At 45.9% G+C, this 24,626-nt stretch overlaps 1 protein-coding gene across 1 annotated transcript; it reads right to left on the bottom strand.

Moving 5' to 3' along the window:
• Nucleotides 1-15,608: 15,608 nt before the first annotated feature.
• LOC126543641 (uncharacterized) lies at nucleotides 15,609-24,626 on the bottom strand. Its single transcript, XM_055077813.1, has 3 exons — nucleotides 24,502-24,626; nucleotides 18,764-19,088; nucleotides 15,609-17,708 (listed from the first exon to the last, which is right to left on the bottom strand). The coding sequence occupies exons 1-3, from the start codon at nucleotides 24,569-24,571 to the stop codon at nucleotides 15,911-15,913; spliced, it is 2,193 nt and encodes a 730-aa protein (XP_054933788.1). The 5' UTR covers nucleotides 24,572-24,626; the 3' UTR covers nucleotides 15,609-15,910.

The raw sequence follows: 24,626 nt of genomic DNA, 5'->3' as shown, positions 1-24,626 counted from the left end.
CCTTTTATACTGCTGCCTAGTTCCTTACAGTAATTTAGCAGCACTCAGAACGCGTCCACAAATCGGAAAAATTGCACTAAAAAGCACATCATCACTTTGAAACACTACACAAAAGCAATAAGTTAAAAAAAATCCTGCCTCAGGAAGAAAAACATCAGTAACAAGCAATTTTGAGGCTGATTCCCACGTTAGGGGCTTCGACTTAAGCCATCGGCGTTACCGTTGAGACTCCCCTTTTTGTAACGCACCTCAAAGGAATATTGTTGCAAAGCGAGGCTCCAGCGCAGGAGGCGGCCATTTTTGGGAGAGATGGTCTGCAGCCATTGGAGAGGGCAGTGATCCGTTTCAATGATAAACCTCGAGCCAGCTAGGTAACATGACAATTTCTGAACGGCCCACACGATACACGCACACTCTTTCTCGGTGGCGCTATACGCCTGCTCACGACTCGTCAGCTTACGACTAGCATACAGGACGGGGTGTTCTACTTCTCCATTTTCCCGTTGGCACAGTACAACGCCCATGCCTCGCTCACTAGCATCACACTGAACAACGAACCCTTTTGTGTAGTCGGGCGATCGTAGCACAGGCTGGCTTGTTAGGGTGCTCTTTAGGGCGCTAAAAGCTCTTTCCTTTGTCTCATCCCAGACGACTGTTTGCGGCTCTGTCTTTCTTAGAGCATCCGTCAAGGGAGCCGCGATATCAGAGTACCTGGGGATGTACCTCTGATAATAGCCGGCGACACCTAAGAACGACCGAATATCGGTCTTCGTGCGCGGTTGCGGGAAGTCTCGCACAGCGGCCACCTTTATTTCAGAGGGGCGGCGACGACCCCGACCAATCACGTGTCCGAGGTAGACAACCTCGGCCTGTGCTAACTGGCACTTGGGAGCCTTGACTGTCAAGCCCGCATCGCGCAGGCGGGTTAGCACTGCCCGCAAGTGCGCCATATGCTCAGGCCAGGATGCGGAGAATATCGCTACGTCGTCTAGATACGGTAAAGCGAATTCTTGCTGTCCCCGCAACACTTTATCCATGAGGCTTGAAAAGCAGTATGGCGCGTTCTTCAAACCAAAACTCAAAACTTTAGGACGGAATGTCCCCATTGGTGAAATGAACGCCGCATACCTACTAGCCTCTTCTGTAAGTGGAACCTGCCAATAACCCCTGACAAGATCTAGGGTGGAAATAAACTGAGCGCTACTCACTCTCTCAAGGCGCTCCTCGATGTTAGGGATCGGATAAATTTGATCCTTAGTGATGGAATTAAGCCTGCGGTAGTCGACGCAAGGACGAGGTTCCTTGCCCGGTACCTCAACTAAAATCAAAGGGGAGGTATAATCACTCTCACCCGCTTCAATAACACCGAGCTGTAGCATATTCTTTACCTCAGCCTCCATAATATCGCTCTGGCGGGGTGACACCCGGTACGCCTTGGATCGTACTGGCTCTGGGGAGGTAAGTTCTATGTCATGAGTAAGGACAGAAGTCCTACCAGGCCTCTCAGAGAACAGACCTTGAAACTCTTGTAAGAGCTGGTGTAGTTCGGTTTTCTGCTCAGGCGACAGCGATGCTTTACTTATTAAGTCACTAATGACTTGATCGGTGTCTTTCCTGTTTGTCACTGAGCCTAGTCCCGGAAGCTCGACCGGAAGCTCTTCTAACTTTCCCGCATCGGGAATTTCCTCTCCAGTATCTGGTGCCTTTAACGCTACAGGCTCAATTTTATCCCGTTCGGGCGTGCTCTGAATACTAGCTTGCTGCGCCTCTGACCCTTTTTCATCGTTCAACAACGTCGGCCCCGCAACTACCGCCTTTGCAGCGAGCTCCCGAACCTTCGATCTGGTTAAGGCCTGAACGCTAGCCTCACCAAACAAAAGCCCCTTCTCGCGCAGGAGGTGATCGGACCTGTTCGAAAATAGGTACGGGTACTGGGGGGGCAGCATAGATGACACTGCGGCCTCCGTCTCAAGTGCTCCGAAAGGTCCTTCAATAAGCACTTTTGCTACCGGCAGACACACGCTATGAGCTTCCACTGCTTGCTTGATCCATGCGCACTCGCCCGTGAACATATCGGGTTCTACGTAAGAGGGGTGAACGACATCCATCGTAGCTGCGGTATCGCGAAGCACTCGGCACTCTTTCCCGTTCACGAGGAGGTCTCGCATGTAAGGCTCGAGAAGCTTGATGTTCTCGTCAGTGCTGCCTAATGAAAAAGACACGACTTTTGGTTTTGTTTCTGGGCACTGCGCCGAAAAGTGACCCGGCTTCTGGCACGTATAACAAACGCGCGCTTGCCTCATCTCGAACCGCTTTCTGCGTTCGGCTTCGGTTGCCGCCGTCTCCTTACGTTCGGTCGGACTGCTTTCACTCGCATCCGAACTACGTGTATCCCCCTTTGCTCTCATGGGTGTGAACTTCGGCCTCTCCAACTTGGAGCCAAATTCACCCTTTTGACCGTCCTTAGCTCCGCGAGCCCGACGCGTCACAAACTCCTCGGCTAGCTCAGCGGCTCTAGCCACCGTACTAACGTCTGGCCTATCCAAGACCCAGTACCGCACGTTCTCAGGTAACCGACTATAAAACTGTTCTAGCCCGAAACACTGCAGAACTTTCTCATGGTCACCAAACGCTTTCTCTTCTTTGAGCCACTCCTGCATGTTTGACATAAGCCTGTACGCAAACTCTGTATATGACTCACTTTTGCCTTTCTCATTTTCCCGAAACTTCCGACGGAACGCCTCCGCTGACAGCCGGTACTTTTTTAGCAGACTCGATTTCACTTTGTCGAAATCCTCTGCCTCCTCTCTCTCCAAGCGAGCGACTACGTCGGCCGCCTCGCCGGGTAGCAAAGTGAGCAAGCGCTGTGGCCACGTTTCCCGAGAGAACCCCTGCTTCTCGCACGTTCGCTCAAAGTTAACCAGGAACAAACCAATGTCCTCTCCAAGCTTAAACGGCCGCATCAGGTCAGTCATTTTGAACAATACTCGTTCTCCTGCACCGTGTGCCTGACTTCCATTACGAGCGCGTTCCATCTCTACCTCGAGACGCTTCATTTCCAAAGCGTGTTCGCGCTCTTCTTTTTCTTTCTGTTCTTTTCGTTCACGCTCATTTTTCTCTTTCTGTTCTTTAAGTTCACGCTCATCTTTCTCTTTCTGTTCTTTAAGTTCACGCTCCCTCTCCTCAATGGTCTCAAGGCATTCCGACAGCTCGTCATCCTCAGCTTCTAAGTCAAGAATAGCCCTTAGCAGTTCTGGTTTTCTGAGTTTGTCTGAGACATCCAGACCCAACTCTCTTGCAAGCTCCAGCAATATCGGTTTGCGCAACGACTTCAAATCCATGGCTGCTCTGAATGCTGCTTTCTCTACTGTCTACTATTGTCTTGCCGCAAACTAACCCGGTAGCAACGACAACCACAATTACCAGCTCTGTTTCTAACACTAACAAAAGCCTGGCAAAACTCAGAAGAAGAAAGTCCCGCACTCACCAAACCTCGCAGCCAAGAATTCCGCGCAGTCGTTCCGCTGCAGGCAACCAGTCGTCACACAGGGCTCGTTGCGCTGCTCCCGGATGGTCGTTGTGCTGCTCAGCATACAGTCAACCGCATCTCTTCGCTGCTGGCCTCCGTTGTCGCGATCTCACCGCTGGCAACCAGATGTTGGAATCGCACCGCTGGCACGAGTTGATGGGGTCTCGGTGCTGACGCCCGTTATTGCCAATGGGTCGCAAGCCCCAAGGGTAGCGTTGGTCTGGCGGCCTGGGGCACTGGAAGCATCCGAAGGTCCCGGCAAAGCATGAGAAGACTGGTAACAGAACAACTTGTTTATTCTAACATAGCAAAAGAGCGGCCGGTCAGGTCGACCGAAGTGGAGAGACGGGAGAGCACGTAACTCAACAGTACAAATCGGAGCCTCCCTCTTGGCGTCCGGGGGCAGCTGCTCTTATACTCCCGGCGTCGCGGTCCAAAAGGGAAGGAGGGAAGGTCACGGGATGAAGGTCACGGGACGGCGCAGCAAGAGCCCACGACGGCGCGAACTGTCGGGCCGAGAGACCTGCTGAACCGAGTGTAGTGACGCATCGCCAACCGCCCACACGACGGCGCGAACTGTTGAGCCGAGAGACCTCCAGGCTCCTCATTCGGGGAACTCCGCTCCCCGGCTGCCGCGCTTTGACAAGCGAGGGCACACACACACACACGCACACACGAAGACACGTGGCACTGAAACACGCCTGGGCACGCTTGGCGGGTAGGCGTTGCGGCGGCGTCGGACGGGCCAAAATGTCCGCCGCTTTGAACAAAGCCCCGGCGTCCGTTGCATCCGCGCCGGCATTACCGCGCGTTGTAGGCGAAACGTAACACCGGCTGGCAATATATGCAGTTTGTGGTCACGCAAATTGGGACCTCATTCAGCATTTCGCCAGCCACGCCGTTACACAGACCACCCACCGGTTTCTTTCACACTATTTCCTGCTGTATGGCAACCACTTGTCGCATACCACCGAGGCCACTCTTGCTTAAAGCCCGTATACATCTGAGCATACGTCCGTCTCTGCCGTAACGATGCCTTCCGAGGACTACCACCAACTTGCAAGCGGCTTCACTTCAACAGACCACGCGGGCCAAAATTACAGCCGCGCCGAAGAGAGCAGTGCGTCCATTACGTTTCATGCCGACGCTCTTGTGTGGCTGCCAGTCCCCGCGAACGCACCTGACCTCTCTCCGAAAGCTCTACCCAAGTATGAAGGTGTTTACGTGAAGCCAACCTCTCTAGTGAACGTCATCTAACCCACCGCGCCGATTTGGCTTCTGCGTCGCTGGCGGTGACAGTGTCCATATTGAGCATCTGAAGGCCTAATGTGAACCGCTCATCACTGCAAGCTCCTAGGTTCCAAGGACGGCTCTGTCTTCGTTCCTGGGATAATTTTACTGCAGGTGACGAGTGTGTCCAAATGACCATCACCAGCGCTAGGCACGAGATGGTAAATGGAGCTCAGTTTCGGTGATTCATTTGCGACTGCCACATTAACCATTCCGAAATTAACTCTTTAACCCCACCACGAAAACGGAAACGCGTTGCTCACAAAAGGTGGCTTTGCTGTTGAATAAGTATAAGCCATTGTCTTGGCATTAAATCTAACTAACGCCGTTCTGGAGCGGTCGCTTTACCCGCTCAGCTAACCAGGAGTATGTAAAGATGACCTACATTGATTAAGCCAAATTTTGAAGCACTCACAAAGCCATGTAAACAGTAGCGATGTTGCCAACACTTCATCATTTTCTAAGTTTTCTGTGTAATCCAAGTTTCTATATGTTTGTGCAAGTGGTGATTTGTTATACCAGAAAACAGTATTAAATGTAAGAAAAAATCAACAACGATGAACCCGAAGCCTGGTTGTCCTCAGTGATAAGTGAAAATGACGATATACAAATCACCATGCACGAACACCTTTGTTAGCAACATGATTACAATGTGCAACTCTTACCATGTAGTAAGAAAATACCACACCAAGAGACATATTATATATATATATATTTATTGCGAATAATTTAAGACCAGCAGGAGCTGTGCTCAAACGTTATGACTATGAACAACCTGAATAGGACTGCTACTTTGTACGAGTGAACGACGTAGTACAAAGTGGGTACATGAAATGATTAGGTTAAATAGCATAATAAATCCTGAGGTTGTCATTCCTATATTTGCGTATTGCACGACTGAATTTTGGGAAACCTATCTGGCTATATTAACTGGCACTGCAGACTTTGTTAGCCTTAACGAACCTGATTACTTAATAACGTGGAATTTAGAAACACACAGTAGTCTGTCAGCACTGGAATAAGATAACCCATGTGCGTGCACACACGCACACACACACACATATATATGTTCTCACCATATTACCACGATATGCGCAAAAGCTTCAAAATCTTTAGGATATTTACGTCGAAATTTACATAACTGCCCCACTAACGTTCGTCAACTAGCTTATCAGACCTTCGTTCACCCATAGCTTGAATTCGCCGCATCTATCTGGTTCAAGTACTACAATAATTTAATTAACATGCTTGAAGCGGTTCAGAATAGGGCCGCACGTTTCATTTCACGCAATTATGACAACCATAACAGCATAACGCAAATTAAGCTCAATCCTTCACTTGAACCCCTTAGTGCTCGTCGCGACATTGCCCTTTTATACCTTTTTCACAAATACGCATACAGCGAGAGACCATTCCCACTTCACCTTGATGCTCCTTCCATTACATTATGTCAGTTACATAATCACTTAGGTTTCACGCGATTATATGGGTCAACTCACGCCTTCAACTCATCTGCTGTTCCTCGCGCCATACGATGTGGAATGGTCTTCCAGACAACATCGCATCCGAACCGGACCACGATAGTTTCCGTCAACTTCCGCCCTCTTTCTTTTCGCAATAAAAACTTGCCACTATTCTTCGAATTTTGTTTTGCTTCCGGTGCCAAGTTCTGTATACCACCCATTTATTTATTTATTTGTTATTTTGACAGCTTTGAGACCAAAGAAATCCGTCATTTTTTGTACCACTGCACGTGTTTTTATGTTTTTTTTTCAGTATCCCACTTTGTGCTCGACTGCATATATTATATTGATAAATATTTTTACTGTGCGCGCAATTAGTTCCTGCGTTTATATTATTCCCTACCGTTGTGCGTCTTTGAAACCCTGCCAACTGTTCCTGCGCCTAGAATCCGCATATTTGGCAGTCTATCTTTTATTGTAGTTTCTTTTCTTTTTACTGTTGTCATTGTGATTGGCATACTTTATAGTTCTTGTGTGCTGTTTTGCCATATGTATAATGGCAGCCAATAATTTTCTTTTTCGTGTTATTCTTTTTCCCGTGCAACCTTATATTTGCCGTCATACCACATTATCATCGATTTCGCTGCTTTTCGTTGTGTTAAATTGCAAACTTGAGCCGTATGTTTGTACACTGTCAAGTTACTTTGCACTTTTTATTACACCGTCGTACTCAATGCCCTGTCAAGGCGCCTGTATGGTATGTTCAATAAATAAATGAATAAATAAATAAATACATATATATATATATATACATATATATATATATATATATATATATATATATATATATATATATATATATTATATATATATATATATATATATATATATATATATATATTGCTTACACTGTGAATAATACACATGTTTGGCTAGCTGCAAAAAAAGGTTCACTACTTAAAATTGCAATTACTTACTCTAGCGCATATATTGCAATAGACGAAGCGAAGGAAATGATTTCAGAATTCACGTCCGCTTTCCAGAAATCTTTAACCAGCACTGATTTCAGATAAACAGTGTAAAACTTGCCGTAAAATGCACAGTTGTTTCACTTACTTTTTCCACAATATCAATCGAATTTTGGAGTTTTACGGGCTAAAACTACGGTTCGATTATGGGGAACGCCGTAGTAAGGGACTCTGGATTCTTTTTGACTACCTGGGGAACATTAAAGTAGCCCCACTGAACGGGACGCGGGCATTCTTGCATTCCGCCCCCATCGAAATGCAGCCGTCGCGGCCGGGATTTGAACCCGCGACCTCGTGCTTAGCAGCACAACGCTACAGCCGATAAGCCACCATGTTCAACAAAACGCCCTGAAGCCCAACAGTGAGTGGAATACCAATGCATCTTGTAGTAAACTTTCTGAACGTACTTCTCGACATTGTTGTAATCATGACAATGTTCTCCAAGTGGATTGATTTGATTGATTAATGGATTTTAATGGCACAATTGAGGGCCACATCTGCACAAAGAGGGCCAAATGCAAGATGAATTAATGGTAACAAAGAATGAAACATGGCTGTAAAGGGGCCTAAAATAGGTCTGTGAATTGTTTAAAGTACAAATGTACTAAAATATTGGCAATGATCAGTTATGTCTGCCATGATCATAAAATCTGTGCAATGAAGTGTGATTAAACGAGGCATATGGGATACATTAGCACTGGTGGCTCAATGAGCCCTTGGACGAAAAGGCCCGAGGCCAGGTACGTGCTCTGCGGGTATGCTTACATTGCAGCTACAACCTTCAAGGGGGAGCTAATGCTACAAATAATCCGGCGAAATAATTTTCAAGGGGTCTGTTCTCGTAAAAAAAAAAAAAAGAAAACCTTCTTGTAATCGAGAAACGGTTCATTGCCGTGAAAGAATGCTGGGCGGAGAGGTATGTGCTCACAATAGAGGGATGGGAAGTTCCTTTTCCTGTCTGCTTCTATCTAAGGGCACTGAAGAAGAAGACAGGAATTCCCCACAGTTCTCTTCAGGACATTGTTTTCCCGCACGGGAACCAGTTAGATAGGAAGGAGGCTTCTCGCCTTCTTTTAAATTAACTGCAGCACACGGATTTGGCCTCCAGATGGTGACCTTAGGACACTTCCTTGTGTCTTTGTGTCGTTTCGGTTATCGAGTTCCCTAATTTGGCTTTATGATGTGCAGCTTATTTGATATCTAAGTATTCCACTGGCTTTGCCGATGCTTCCTCGACTGAGGCCGTACGGAGGGTTTGAGGCCTGTGGCTTTTTCCAAGTGGATATGTCTATAAAATTTAACGGCTGCTATCTCTAAATTGCGATATCTAAGCTAAAGTAACTAGTCTGTGAGGTAATTAGCAACACTTTATTGATTACGGTATTCCCTTCCACATTTTGTGCAAGTGCCTGCCTCTGGGAGTAATCTAGCTAAAGAAGTAGAATTGTGCTATATGTCATGGGTGATATTCAAAAATATATTTTCATGATAAAATACAAAAAAGCTATACATATGAAAACTATATATGTTGGCCTCAACGGGCAGGTTTAGAGACCCAATCTTTTCCTTACGCAAGAATGTGATACAATAAAGGTTTCAGCCTGCTTTGTTTTTCATGCTTGCATTCCCTACGTTTGAATGTCATGGCAAGAAACACGAACTAAAATAAAGAGCAAGTGCGCACCCAGACTCCTCGCCTAAGCAACAGCAGCGTTCTCATAGGAGATAGACTGACTTGTCTCCACGGCTGACTTGTTACCACCGTAAACCTAAGTAGGAGTAGGTATAGGTTTTGGCTAAGAAATGCAGTCACGTGAAATTTACAGCGTGAGCAGTGGTCACAGGCTTAGGCTTTAGAGCAGCAATAAGATACACGATGCCATTGGCAGCTGTCGACAGTTAGAATGACATGTTGTCACTTTCGCAAGGTAGCGCTCTAGAAAAATATAGCTGGCTGTAAACTATTGTATGTGATGTTTTTTTTCTACACGAAGTAAACGTTCTCTTTTGCAGTTACGCCACTGGAAAGTAAGAAAAGTCTAAATAATTATGAAAAGCATCTACTTAAGTATATCTCCAAAATGTTCCTGTTTGCGGAAGGCTCATAAAAGGCTATTCTTCCAAAACCTCATGTCTCAGTGATTGCTTCTTAATTAGCTTAGTGCGTTTTAGCCGACACACGCTGTATATCCCTACTGAATGGTTCTGGATGTACTCCTACCATGCCATATGTTTTCCGTTTAAGTCATATTGAAATTAAACGGAATTTAAAGGAATCCACATTAAATATATAGTAATTAGGTGGCACATCTTTGGAAAATATATGAATTTGTCGGAGTGAAATACGGAAATTTTGATTAAGGACTGAACTCCTTCCTATCCATTTTTTTGAAAAACACAGACCTTTGTTTTAGAACCAAATTTTATTCATCTGTTGTATAACAGAGGTGCATCAAAGTTTTGGGACATCTTATTTATCCCATATGACTATGGCCAAAAATCTGAAGGACATCGACACATCAGCTTACCCCCTAAATGCTATTACAACAAGAAGGGATAATGATTGCGCAAAATAATGGCAGATAGAAAATATTTTGTCTTCTTTAGAACAAAGCTTTCACTAAAAACTTAAAAAGCTCTTTCTCGAATACAACATAGTGAAGCTGCTATAAATCACGTAATGCTGTCCACGCATCTCAGGCATGAAGGGCATTCGAGGCCGCGTAATATCAAGACATGCTGATGACAAATTGAATTCTGTTGTTGCACGTGCCAAAACCACTATAATATACTGAGGCAGGCCGTAGTGAGGCACTGCAGAAGAATTCTGAGCACCTGGGATTCCTGAACGTGCACCCAATGGACTGCACATCGGCGTCTTTTTGAATTTTGTCCCCATCAAAATATGGTCACGGTGGCCGCAATTTGATCGCGCATCTTCGTGCTTAGCAGCGCAACGTCAAAGCCACTACGCTTTCATGGCGGTTCATGACAAACGCACCATTACTAATTACAGACACACACATATACGCACGCACACACGCACACGCACACATACACATGCGCACACGTACACACACGCAAGCACGCACACACAGACGTTTTACTGCAAACAGGTGCTTGTGCCAAAGTAACTAGTACACATATTGCGTTCGCCATTTTGGCTGCGCCCCATCATGCAGTTCTGAATTGGATTGCTAAGGCAGCAGCAGGTTTTCGTAGCAGATACTGTCACCCTGCTAACTTGCTTATTGGTCAAAATAATGGTGCTAGCTTCTGTAAGACAACTTGGTCTTGAGAAACGGGCGCAACACCTGTTTTCATGCTTGATAGTATTTTGCTTGCGTTGCATCTTCAAACACTTGTAGACATCCCGACCGTCAGGGTCTGCGTGGCACTCTAACCTCCACACTAAATTCCTCGCGAAGTGCTTGGTGGCAGCTTAGTTCGCATGACTAGATCATAAATACAAATTCTCACGGAGGTTTCAGTTCAGCCATCATTGGTAGTGAAATATGCCAGTGTGGATCGATTTCGTTCTCATTATAGTGAGGACGGCATTGAAGAGAAGGCCTTCTGAAGCCGGCGGCATGATAGCGGCCATGTAATGGCAACAAAAAAACGCACTGTCGGGTTCTGACTGCCGTCATAGTAAAATGCAGTCACAAAGACTAGTTTAACTGGGCGCTGACGTCGGAGACGGGGCGTTTTGGAGCTGCCCTCGCGATTCCATACGCTTCGCACAAATCGCCTAACCGCTGCGTGCGAAAACGCAGGCAGCTGTAGAGAAATACGTCGGCAGCCATCTGCAAGATGACGTCAGAGCGTGATACAAGTGTTTAAAACAATAGCCCAGATCGCTCATGGCCTCCTTATTCAATATAGATATCTCTGAGGCCCACCCTTTCTTAGATGTGTATTACGCTGTTTCCAGCAGATGTCGCAGCGGTGCTACAACCTCGAAGTCCAGGCATGAAAATGCTATTTGCAGCTTTCTGATGTAGTGCCGATTTTACTGTTGGCGTGTTAAACCAAAACCACCTAGATAACACAAGGCCTGTGCACTACGTCACGCTACTGGCCCAGAATTTTTATTGCCAAGGCCGGCGTGACGAAAGTGGGGACGCCAAAATCACTGTTGCCTTCCCCGGAGCATCGCCATTAGATTCTATGGCAGTTGGTCCACTATGGCAGTAGGTACACGCCAAGGATCCGAGTGAAAATGCCTTGTGCTATCTATGTGGTGTTGGTTAAACTTAGCGCTTAATAAAGACTGGGTCAGAAAACAAGACTAATGTCGTAAAAATAGACAGCATTTCGTATTATAGCATTCCCATAGCTGGCTATGTTGCTCAGAGGTTAGGGTAACTGCGAAAGAAAGCGATATAAAAAGCGGTAACGATGTGTCTGTAAATTGCGTTCTTGCCCTATTATGTTGTCGGATACCTGACTTAAACTATTTACCGTAGGACAGCTGGTCTGTCACCCTCTCCCCTCTGCCTAATCTCCAGAGACGACACGATCAATACGAGACGTTCATTTGAGGGATCGCCCGACGTTTGTGCGCCGGCTCGAGTAAGAGCGGGCACCAGGAGAGAAAATCTGGGGGCTTTTGCTCCTGGAATATGACTCTGCCTAGGCACTACGGTGGAGGTTTCTCAGCGCGCGTTCTAGGTGTTTGTCCCTAGGCGTGGCGGCATTGCAGTGTGGGGTCGAGTTTGTTTACCCTCGGACGCTTGCTGCTGGCGCGGTGAGACAGGTGAAGCGGCGGGCACTGACTCTCCCCGTTTGGCGACCATTGTGTCGGACAGAGTGTCTCGCACCTGCAGCGCTCGGGCTAAGTCAGTCGGGCCGGACAATTGCTTTCTCGCTCCTTACGGCGATGTACCTTGGAAATAACATCACAAATGTTTCCGGGGGAGCAGTAGGGACCGTAGTAGAGGTCGGACCGCATACATTGAAAATCTATGTCAGACCGCCTTAGCTCCCGCGTATGAACGTAGTGCTGAAAGGCCGCCGGTAACGCTCGAAGCCCTTGCAATCGCTAGGAGAATACCTTGGGTCGCTGGGTAAGAGCAATTTGGTATTGAGTATATTATACTGCAGTGGCCGCTGAGTATATTATACTGCAATGTGCCGATTCTTGGTCGATCCCTCAGAATGGTCAGGCCGAGGTTACACAAGGGGCATGTAGCCACAGGTATAATATAAAATAGGAAAACTAAATCTTGATGCTTAATTATCGTGATATATATAAAATATCTTGATGCGCATTATAGGGTTACCAGTGTTGCCTTGTCTCGTACATTTGCTTGTACCATTTTTCTCCGACCGTTTGTATGTGTAAAGTATATATATATATATATATATATATATATATGATTTCAATAAACTTCAGTTCATAGCCAGCACTGTGTTCGTCTTCCTTGCCTTTGCATCATGCCTTATTTTAGCGCTGCTCACCTTAAGAACGGAACGCCAACTAAACCAGCAAACCATCCTAACAGAAATAGGCTGTCCATTTGCAATGAAATTTTTCACACAGCATCCAAGTTTTGTCAAAATTTTGTCCGAGTTTTGTCAAACTGTAGATTCGGATGAATAAATTTTAGTATAAACGCGATGCCACCTCTCCATAGAAGTTATCTTTATCTAGTCTGCTTTGACGCCGTGGAAGCCGTGGGGGAAAGGAAGCTTCGATGTGGAGTTGGCCGCATGAAGCTGGTGTCTTTTTATTTAGTCTAGAAGTTCTACAGCCTCCATATCTAACTTTAAGATATCGCCATTTTCTTATTTATGATCCCCCTCTTTCTTAAGGCTCAGTCGATATTGATGAAAATTTTACCGTTAGCCTAGGAGAACCAAGCAGACATATGTGTATAGGCATGCGGGGGCTCTTCCGTTGTTCCACAAAAGGACTGCCGAGTGGATCGGATACCGGTCACAATGGCTCAATGGCTATAGCTTTCTGTTGCTGAGCACGAATTCATGGACTTAATTCTCAGCGCGGCGGCCACACCTTAGGAGAGTTGAATGACAGTAACGCTTGTGTACTTAGTATAAGGTGCACGTCAAGGAAACGCAGTTGGTCGAAATTCATTAGGAGCCCTCTACTGTCGTGTCAGCCACGACCGACTGAGCAGTTTGTGGACGATAAAACCCACATTTCATTGTAATGAGTCAGAGTTTCGATACGGTGGCATAGAGCGTAGGTGTCCATACTGTAGTGGACTTTCAAGAACCTTCATGTTAACCTTTTTAGTGAGGCCTTAGTAGACATATTAGTGAATCGTCGAGGATGGCCACAAAAGCGACACTGAGTGACCCGTCGTTATAAAAAAATAAAAAACAGAAGAATGCATATGTTGCGCTTCTTTCTTTCATGAGCGTAAGATAGAGGAAAAAGGGAGATGAAAGAAAAAAATACATGAGAGAAACTTCATTCTCGACGGACACGGTATCAGGAACGTTACTGCAGACATTCATGACTTCCTTCGCTCTTACGTTCACGCATGCCGTAATTTCTTGCAATTGTGCTAGCAGATTAGTCCAACCAACCCTTTCCAGGGCGGCTATTCGCTACATGAAAACTTGGGACTACTACTACTCCTACTAGCAATACTGGAGCTACTGCTGCTCCTCTCCTTTCCTATTACTACTACTACTACTACTACTACTACTACTACTACTACTACTACTACTACTACTACTACTACTACTGCAACGGCTACTGGAACTATACATTTGTGCAGTGGAAGTCACATTTGGCTTATATTCCTCAGCGAAATAGATAGAAGTCGACAGAAAGCCACGCTACTTTAGTGTTCTTTGAAACAGAATATAAATGCTGCAGCGTTCTACTGGAGGATTCTGTATAGGTAGACCTCGATAGGATGAATTCCTTGTTTGTATATTAGCGAGTCTGCTATCTAAGAATATAAATCTACTTAGCATGGGAATACGCATCACCCTGTCATAAATAGGTGGAATTTGCTGGTTCTTTAATTTTTGCTTTAATTTCTTTTCAACAGCATTCCTCAGAAGAAGACTAAGTACAAACTCTAATGATATAAACGCTAATGCATAATCATCTACTCTTAAAAAATCCATGGCCGACAGATAAAAAGGACGACCTGCTGTCTCGAAAAATGGAACTACGAGACAGAATCTTTGCCTGCAGTAATATTCAGCAGCAGCGCTCAAGTAGCTATGAAGTAACTTCTTTATCTGCGAGAAATGAACTCTTCGGACACACTTTCTTCGCTGCATATTTTTTTTTAAATTTTGAGTGTGCTATTACACAGTAAGCATAATAAATCACTGTAGGTTACAAATAAACTGCAAAACTTCAGTCATCGTCATCATATAGCAGATGCGCTAAGCTTGAGCGTCTCAAAAACAGGGTTATTTCTTACATGAGGACTATATTTTATCGGTACAATCTTACCTAACAATCGTTTTTATTCCTCCTTAACGATCACATCGTTACATGGTTCATCTAGACTTGCGCGCGGTGCAAGCATGGCAAGGGTAACATAGTGCATGTGCCGCCCCGCCAAGACTAAGGTGGAACTACATGAAGAAACTAAACACGCTACCCCAATGAAGGATACAATATCATAGTTATAATTATATAAATCGAATTTCTGAAGCATTCCTGCATGCAGAAAAAAATTTTGCCAACATTAGTGCAAACAACTTCAAATAAAACGAAACAAACAACGGAAATGAAAGTACCTTCTAGATGGAAAAGGAGAGAAACCAGTCTTATTCTAACTTGCGGAAGATGCCTAAAATATATGAAAAGGTGCCGGAGATTAGCTTCTATGTTTCCCTCATAATAATAACATAAGAATACTTCAGGAAGCCCGTTTGTTGCACTATGATATTTCTTGAGCACAGAAAAGTACAGAAAACGAGGCTCTTGTTCTCTCATGCTTTTGTACATATTTGCGCTACATTTTGGCAAAGATATCGTTGAAGACAAGAAATTAGCATGCAGAAGAGACGACTACGCTGGTGACTATGTTTACTGTTTCAAAACCTGCATAGAAAACAAGTCTAATGCCTTCCTCTTGGTGTTGTATACAATGCTTTAAGATTTATCGAACTGTAATTTGTCAGTGCGGCTCGTCCGCGCACTGTGTACTTTTCGTGACCCACGCATAAGTTTGTGAAATAACGTAGTGAATTGCGCTTTGGTCTAAGCCTCCTGATAGAAACTTGTGAAAATATGTTCGTTGAATGTCAACTAAACACGCTGTTTCTTCGTCCAGTACGGTAAATATGGTAAGGCCATGAGACGTAGCAATTCCGGTTTTTTATGTTCACGTGCAATGTCACAGAGGCAGAAATATTTTTAATTGACATTCATTTGTGTACTCTTCGATGATACGTTGTAGTGGACACCGCGTTGCTTAGGTGAAAGGAAAACACCCAGGCAATGCACGGCACCACCACACCAGAGTATATGTTTGCAGTTATGCGCTGACATGGGCGCTGCTATATGGAGTGACACCATCTGAGTGTGTACGTTTTGGTCGTCTGTTGAAATAGGGCGTGCCGTAACCTGTGGCATCAGGTGAGTATAAAACTCGGCGTTAAAAACGGGAAACAGCTGCAACATTCGGCGCGATAAAACGCGAGAGAGTTCCCCAAGGATCAAATCCAAAGGAAGTCTCATGAGGCCCTGTGCTGAACCCTAATGATGAACCCCATGGATAGACTTCGAAACCAGCCAAACCATGCCCTACGTTACCACCCAATGGTGTACCCCATGGATAAAACTTCAACCCGATCGTTCGTAACCCCGTAGGAAAAAGCGATGGTGTACACCAAGGGTAAAATCTAAAACTAGTTGATTCGTGTCCAAGAGGACTAATAAATGGCGCGCGCCATGGGTAGTACTCAAAATCCCGCGGTTGCAAAGGTGGGTACACTACTCTTGCCGGAGAGAGTGTACGCCATGGGTTGAACCAGAAGCCGGTCCCATGAACAGGTGGGTTTACGTGTGCGTGTCGGCCCTGTCTGTATGGTCTGACACCTGTCAAGCCATACCACGCAGCAGTACCTAAAGGTTCTCCCTGTGCATTCATAACCAAACTGTTTCGTCCGTTCCCAGTGGAAATTGGTACGGGACCAAGAACTGGTGAAGTGGCGGTACCAGCGACGGGAAGTTCCGTAGTAAAATTTGGGCGCGTACCGACAATTCCGGCTTCAACAACACCTCCGCGATGAAGTAAGGTAATACTTGGGTGTGTATTTTCCGTTATTGCTGCCTCTTCCAGGCCTGTGGCACCACTTGATAAATTATTGGCTTCATTTCCTGCACCGTTGACAGAAATAGACCCTCCAGCATGAACAGATGGCTGTGCACCTCCTGGAGCGCCATCAGTGACTGTACCCCTTGTGTTTGGTGCTACTTGGGTGTGAAGCCCAGGAGCATAACGTGAACTAGTACCTTCTGTGGCTGTCTCAAGACCACCTCTTAGCGTACCTTCGGTAGCAGGTGCTGCTGGTACTCCTGTAGGAAATCCTACTGCGGCTGCTCCAGTACCTGCGCGCACAGCCGAGTGTGTACCTGTTGCCAAACTGCCGGCGGCAGCTCCGACAAGGCTTGCAGTACCAAGTGAAAGCGTACCCGCAACCAATGTGCTTGTTTTGTTAGTAAGGGACAAATGCCCTCCGGGCTTCTGTGAAGTAGCACCTTCCGTGATAGGAACGACAGCACTGCCTGCCGAAGCAAGAGAAACAGTTGGCAGTGCATTTTCTCTAACAGCAGTGGTAAGGTCCGTGGTTCCACTTGAGTCTGTGCCTACTGAGGCCGTACCGGCAGCAGTCGAGGGCTCCACTGTAGCAACGGATGAACGCGTACCTTCACTACCCGTGTGGACAACGTTCCCGTCCGTTCCTGTGGCAACAGGCGATAGTGTTCCCCCTGTACCTATGGTGATGGCTGTCGAACTCATTGCTCCAGAACCACTTGGCAGTTTGCCCCCGAGAGTCGTTCCAGCGTTTGTTGGGGCCTGTCCTTGCCGGACAGGTAAACCAACGTTCTCCGGGCGTCTTGAGGTGTTCGACGTGAGATTTGTTGGGACAGGTGACGGCGCTCCCCCGGCCGTATACCGTGTCGCATTAGATTGCAATAAAGGTTTCGTACGAGAATATCGGGAACACATTCCCTGGAGAACGCACGTCTTCTTGCCGCCTTGCTCCAATTCAGCGTAGCCCTTATTACAGATGCAGGCGCCCGTGTCGCAGTTAGTGTCGCAATTCTTAGGTGGATTTCGACCGCACTTAGGTCGACAACTCGACACGCATGCCTGGAAACTTGAGTTGGCCGGACATTTTGGAAGACACTTGTCGGCTTTGATGCACATCTTCGAGAGTTTTGGGTGCCTGCGTAAAAGCAATGTACTTGCATAAATTACATAAGTCAGAGTGGATTAGGTGATACAAACAACGGGTTGTTTAGACAAAAACATATATTGTTTAATGCTCAGTGAGTCACAGGCTTTACGAGAAGCCCAAACCACACATGGGTTCATGTTGGAAGGAAGCAAGTGCACTGGAGACAGCTGCGGTGCTTGCTTAAAAATTTGACACTCAGAATCATAAAAAGCATAAGCATTAGCTGAGTTGTGGAATCGCCACAACTCTTCAAACCTGAAGAACATCAGTCTATATGGTGTAAGTTACCAGGGCATTTATAGAAGAAAAGTAAATGTTAACTTACCTTATGAGTATAATAAATGAAGACATGCAGAGTACAGGAAATATGAGAGTAATATGAATGAGTAATAGGTAAGGCTCTTATATCATATTTAAGAAAAACGTGAATAACAACTTGAGGCCTCATATTTACAATGAATTCATAGATCAAGCGTGATATACCCATCGGTTCCATCACGAGTCCCCTCTTATATCGCGTGGAGGAGAGGTGTAATTGAGGCGTGAAAGAATGCTTTCAGCTCAATCCACATCTATAAATAAGTGACTAGGAAGCGTAATTTTATTTTGTACAGTGATTTGTGTGCTCGTTCTGAACATTTATAAATGCTCCCTTATTACACTGCAACTCCTTTTCGCACATTCCACGAACTCAGTAACGGCCCTCTTTGAGGTCTCCCGTTCACTTAACGTTCAACCCGACTTTGTAATCCCGTTTCACTAAGCATAGCTTTTCTTTAGTTTTTCAGACGCATGAATGTGGGATTGAATTTGGTAATACGTTAGAAGAGTGAACTGCTGGGCTTGTTGGTTATCCGACATAGTAAACAAGTTTTGCACCAAAACCACACACTCAAGAAAGGAGACAACAAAGCGCCCGGGTTGCCTCCTTTTGTGTGTGTGGATTTTGGAGCAAAACTAGTTTACTCTGTCGATAATACGTCTTGATGAGCATTGCTGAAGGGAAATTTAAGTTGAATCTAAAGACGATAGCGAATACTTACACCACATAGCCAGGCGGGCAATCACATCCTTCGCTGCACGGCTTATTGCATGACTCGCTGAATGGCACATTGCAGGTGGCAGGACATCCTGGCGCGCAGGTGCGATAATCCCTTTGCCAACGAAACTTGCAAGGGATGCACTTCTTCCGTGGGATGCACTCGCCCCAGGAGTTACGCAGGTAGCCTCGCTTGCAAACGCAGGTACGCAGTTTTTGCAGCTCCCAAGTGGGAGTGAATAGAGGCCTGCAGAAGCTGTCCCGCTGAGGCTTGCCCCGTACGGGAACTTCTAGTGGTCCGCACGTAGAAGGCCCGCAGTTTCCAGACTCTGGAAATGGAATGCGGCAGAGATGTAGATTGAACGCTCAAGTCCGCAAGCAAAAAAAGAAATATATATATATATATATATATATATATATATATATATATATATATATATATATATATATAGAGAGAGAGAGAGAGAGAGAGAGAGAGAATGCATGGACACTAACCAGGTAATTCATGCTTGATGCAAAAAATCAGTTAGAGTGACGTTTCACTTCGTGAACGCGGGTTCCGCGCAAGTGTACGAACGCCGGGAACATGCACAGCGATCACGTGGGCGTCGAAGCACGAACGGAAAGGGCGCGAACGACGCCATGGACGCCACATTGATCTCGACGGTGCGACGCCTGGTGTGCTACGACAAAAGCGAGGGTGCTACATATCCAAAGAATAGACGCCTCAAACATGCACAGCGAGCCCTGCGGCGTGAAAGTACCCATGGAAAGGCCGCGAATGCTTCGATTCTCCACAGCGCTCCACGTGCCTACAGTTACACATGCATCAAGCTTCATTCCTTTCTTTAGATCACTATCATCATCGTCACATGCAAAGAGGCGCCGCCAAAATGCACAGCGAGCACCGCAGCGTCGAAACAAAAAAAAAAGAGAGGGTGTGAACGCAGCAATTCCCTTCTCCACCTCTAGGCGCCTTCCTCCTCAGGTGCTCGATTCTCTCGCGACTTCAAACATAATCCCGCCGACTTTACAGACGGGCCATCTGCGCTTATGCATAGAAACGATTTCTGAGTCAAATTTACGTAAACGCTGACGCAAGCACCGGGCGGTGACCTCCAGCGTTGTATGAACCACCCGCTCAAACGCCCCGTTTTTTCACACTTGTTGACCTCCCAAGGGAATAGCGCTGCCTACCTTGACAGCTTTTTCTTTTCTTCTTGGCAGTGGAAAAGCACTCGGTATTGTCGAGCTAGCGCAGCGAATGTATAAAAAATAGATGAAGGGGGTGCTGACTGCGCCTGTATTTGGTCCGCTTCCCCTTGCTTAGCTTGCGATAGCTGGTCGAAAATCGTGACGGCATGCGACGGGAGTTACAAAATGGCGCTAAAACGGATCATCAGCAAAGAAAAGCTCACAGAGCGATGTCGTATACATGCCGAAAGGGCTACAAAACGCTACACTGACCTGCAAAAATTTCCATTAAACGTAAATAAATCCATTTTCCTTCGAAGCTCAGAGAAGCCAGTGCCAGAGTGGTCGACGGACAGGCATCATTGGTTCCTTTCAAATCCGGTAGTCTCAGATTACTAAAAAATTAAATTTGTTCGTCATAGTTATGTATGTTTCATGTGCAGACGTAACTTTGACGTGATGAGTTCTCGTGGTTTGGTTTCTTGGTGGGCCAGACAGACAAAATGGACGCAGCCCGAAAGATTTTGATCATTAGAGGAGGACCACTGGGACAAAATTCGCAGAATCTGAAATAACTGTTTCGTGTGCTTGGTTTTATCACGTATAATAAGTGTGCACGCGTCATTTTATTTGCGGAGCATTCGCGGTTTTTGTGACGTCACGTGTAAAACCGTGAAGGGTGGGTGCTAAGAAAAATGTTTGGCCAATCATGGAGCGTTGATTGCTGAAATGATATAGTAATATTTTGGGTTAGCTTTACGGTATAGCACTCAAGAAGAGTGGTTGCTTTACTACCGTACATAGGGTGGGTGGGTACTTCTTAGGCTGCATAGAACTTCCTAGAGAGTTATCGAGCTGGACAACTATGTTATTACAAGTGAATCTTTTCTTTGCAAGCCTCGCCAGGTTTCGTGATGGTGGCTGCAGCGTGGTTGTTCCGAATACGCCGTAGAGCAACAAATCACAGCGGAGAACGCGCGCTATGGGGTTGCTTGCACCAGCCCCAGATGGCGCTCTCCTTCGCTCATCCGCTGCAGTGGCCGTGCGGAGGAAAGGAAAAAAAAATGGCTAGAAAACTCGCGCTCGCTCATCCGCGGCTGCACGGTGATGCAGAAGTAAAGGCATCTTGCAGATAGGATGGATGCGAATTGCGCTACCTACGTATATGAATGCTGCCTCTGAAACCATAATGCATTCAAGGCATCTGTCATACTCACTAGCAGTCAGCAACTCCGCTTAACCAAAGGCTCGGTATAACTTGCGTGCGCCCGCTGCCGCACCTGTTTGTGTGTGTGTCGAATCGTGTTCTGACTATTTAATTTTTTGGGGCAATAAAGACTTGCCCTTAAGGCATGATTCTTCATGAGTATATGTGTATTATATATGTGCTGTGAGGCCTGTTATTTATGAATTCCACCAGTGTTTTTGTGGAATCTGTTATCCCTTATCCAGCGGTCATAGTTGGTTATGACACTGTAGCGGAGGCCGGGCTGCAGGAGACGCGAGCGTTCCGATTGTAAGCCATATTGCGTGGTACGCGTCGGCCTCCATCACCGGGACTGATCAGTATGGACACGTAGCACCCAGTGGTAAATGCGAACAGTTCCACGTTGATATCACAGCTGGTGTAAGGGCCACCCCGGCTCCAAGCCTCTTAAGCAGAACTTCCTCCGCCTTAGTAAGGTGAAGGGGGAATGAGCAGTCACACGGTACGATAAGAGCGCGTGTGTCCGGCCGGAGAACATTTTTAAGGGCTCAGAGTCAATTAAGAGGTGGAGGTGGGAGGGGAATAAACGGAAGGTGTGGATTGGGAGGGCAGTGTGACCACTGGTCAACAGCAATGTTGGGAGGGTTCACAGCATGGCCTTGAATCCAGTGTATGTTGACGCAAGCAGCTGTTTTTCCTTCATAGTGTTTATCGTCTGGCAGATTTCCATCGCCTTGTAAACCTTCTTGAGTTCTTGAATAGCCGCCAACTAATCCGTGAAGATATGCACTCACACGAAGACTCGCTGTATATTCCAACTCGTTGGATGTGCTTTATCTTATCGTTATAATTATAATAATTATACGCCCTTTGGACCCATAGAAGTGAATAAAAGAGACATAAGAACACTTCGTAAAGCGGCGCTCCGATTACGTTTTTGTCTTGATTGCCAGTATTGGAGGTAAAGACATTTGGTGGACGAATGTATTTCGTGGAGGTTAGGAAAGGCGTGAGTACTTGTTCTGCTGCAAAAGGACGCAGCTAAATCAGAAATAGCTACCAGTTTACTGTTGCGTGTTTGCTTTTACAGAACCTACTCAAGAGCGAACCCTGCAAGTTTTCGCATGCTGAGCGTTCCTCAGCTGCATTTTCTGTACTGTGTTCCAGCAGTATACAACATCGTTAGCCTATGAAACGGGATCATCCTGTTATACTTCGCCGACCATAAACATTTTATGTATATATGTTACCATGGGTATTTTCTCGAACTTATTAGGTCTTTCATGGATTATGCGTTGTATTTCTGCAGCTCTGTGTCAAAACATTGTAAGTTTCAGATAATGCTCACATTGGCGATATCATGTAAGAATACGACGTTCCAGTGAGAGGTACAGCTCTGGATGTAGTTGAGACAGACAGAAAAACACGCATACTTAACCAGGCGCACGCTTGCATACGTTTTGTGTAACGATCGTTGTTCTCTGTATGTTCCTGCTTTTCAGACGTTCATCGCGCCGTTTGAACACAACGAATTTTCTTCGTATTTAACCAACTGACTAACGTCGAGGTATCGTCAGTGGCTACTTCGTTTTGGCCTGTACTTGTAGCACAAACCAGTGTTCCACTTACTTTTTTACAGCCAGAATCGTGGGATAATTGTACTGCTAAGACACCGCGGCATATTTACAATAAGTAGAAAAAACATGCTTTTACAGACACCCTGAACTTCACATAAGCGCTTTCCCAACGGGAACTAAAGCTACTGGGACGTAATTCCAATCAGCTTGCTTATGCTGCACCTGAAAGTGAATTCAATAAGAGTGACAACGTCTGTTTCATGAACAACCATGCACCGCTATATTTTAAAGAATATTTCGACTGACCACACTTACTACTATTCCAAAAAATTAAGTTCTTGTTACTCAAAATCGATTTTATGGAAGGAAAAGACTAGACAAAAAGACTCAGTGCCCTTCCACACAGCGCGGAAGGATCACCATCGAACGTGTGTTTTCGGGCCCCTTAATGGCTGATTGCACCTCCGCCGCAGGCCAGCCCGGCATTGTACTACCTTCGGGATCGGCCGAGGTATGGGGAGTGCTTAACCACTGCTTCACTTCCGCCGCAGGTCGGCCCGGCATTACATTGTCTTCGGGATGGGCCCACGAACGGGGAGTTTCATGTCTACACACGGACACTATCCTGAGGGAACTAGCCCTTACCTGTATCGTTTTCAAATTGGTTACGTCTTTGTGTTTTTTCATTAATTAATGACCACGACGAACGCGGGAGCAGTGGCACGAGCGCGTTCGCACGGTAGCACTGAGCGTCGCCAACGAGCCAGCTGTGCTATTATTTTTTAAACCTCCTTGATGATGACAGTTTTGTGTCCAGACATGGACACGATCCTGGGAAAAGTAGCCCTTAACATCTTCGCTTTAAAAACGCAAATCGAATTTACTGCAAATAATTGTATACTACGCAAGGACACCAATACCCTGACAAAGGTACCTCGTGGTATATCATTTTCCAGCCCGAGAGATCACAAATGTCACGCGTTGACAGTGAAATCGCACTTTAGACAGAGGATCCCTACTAGCTTTAAAAAAGGTGATATATGCTTCCAGAGCATTAATTACCCAGCGCACTTTATGGAATTGTTTCGGAACGCAGGTGGCGTCAGAGCTATAGACTTCATCCCCACGTGGCGGATGAGGACATGCATCATTTTGATGCTCTAGAAGTTACCTATACGCATGTTTGGTGCGCCCGCATTGACAATGCGCAATCTGGAGTTCACGCGTACGCACATGAGCACATTTTTCAACACATTCAGCAAGGTTCCTGAATCGTGGTTCTTGCACACCGCCGCACACAACCGAAGGGTATTATGTACGATGTTAACATGCCCGAAGATGAAGCCACTGCCGTAGCGATAACGTAGGGCAACAACAACAAAAAAAAAAAAACCATGAATACTGACGCAGACCGTCGCCACACATATAGAGAAACGTGAGGCTACCAGCTGTTAAACTCATTGATTTAATTTGCAGGGAATGACTCTAAATAGGTTTTGTTAAATATGCTAGTTTTTAATACTCTCAACGTATTCTATGCAGAGCGTTTTTATCTCCTTGTGGCATGAGCCACTTGGCATCGGCAAGTGGTCTTTTCATCTACTTTTATTGCCATTCATTCATCATTTCCCTCATTCATTTAGTAAGTACAAGTAATTTCCCCTGTGTTTTCTTTGGTGTTTTTGTTTGCTGGCTTCTCGTTATATGATTCATAAAAATTTCATGTGTTTCACAAGCAGTACACAAAAAAAAAGCTCTACTTACTGGTACATTTGCGGTCTGCTCTCACCACCACAATACAAATCATGGCCAAGGCCACTGCAGTGCACTGCATCTTGTTTCTCAGAATGCACGTGGAGAAAGCGCGGGATTACATGTGGCTAGGGTTT

The sequence above is a fragment of the Dermacentor andersoni genome, chromosome 10 (assembly GCF_023375885.2).
Source record: "Dermacentor andersoni chromosome 10, qqDerAnde1_hic_scaffold, whole genome shotgun sequence".
NCBI classification, from domain to species: Eukaryota; Metazoa; Arthropoda; class Arachnida; order Ixodida; family Ixodidae; genus Dermacentor; species Dermacentor andersoni.
The sequence above is the reverse complement of the archived record's forward strand: the minus strand, read 5'-3'. Positions and strand labels throughout refer to the sequence as shown.

Excerpts from the sequence above, each read along its gene's own strand:
- LOC126543641 (XM_055077813.1), bottom strand. The coding sequence starts at position 24,571 with ATGCAGTGCACTGCAGTGGCCTTGGCCATGATTTGTATTGTGGTGGTG. Across the intron at positions 19,089-24,501 it reads AGCAGACCGCAAATGTACCA|AGTCTGGAAACTGCGGGCCT; the intron begins GTAAGTAGAGCT and ends TTCCATTTCCAG. Across the intron at positions 17,709-18,763 it reads TGCCCGCCTGGCTATGTGGT|GCACCCAAAACTCTCGAAGA; the intron begins GTAAGTATTCGC and ends GCTTTTACGCAG.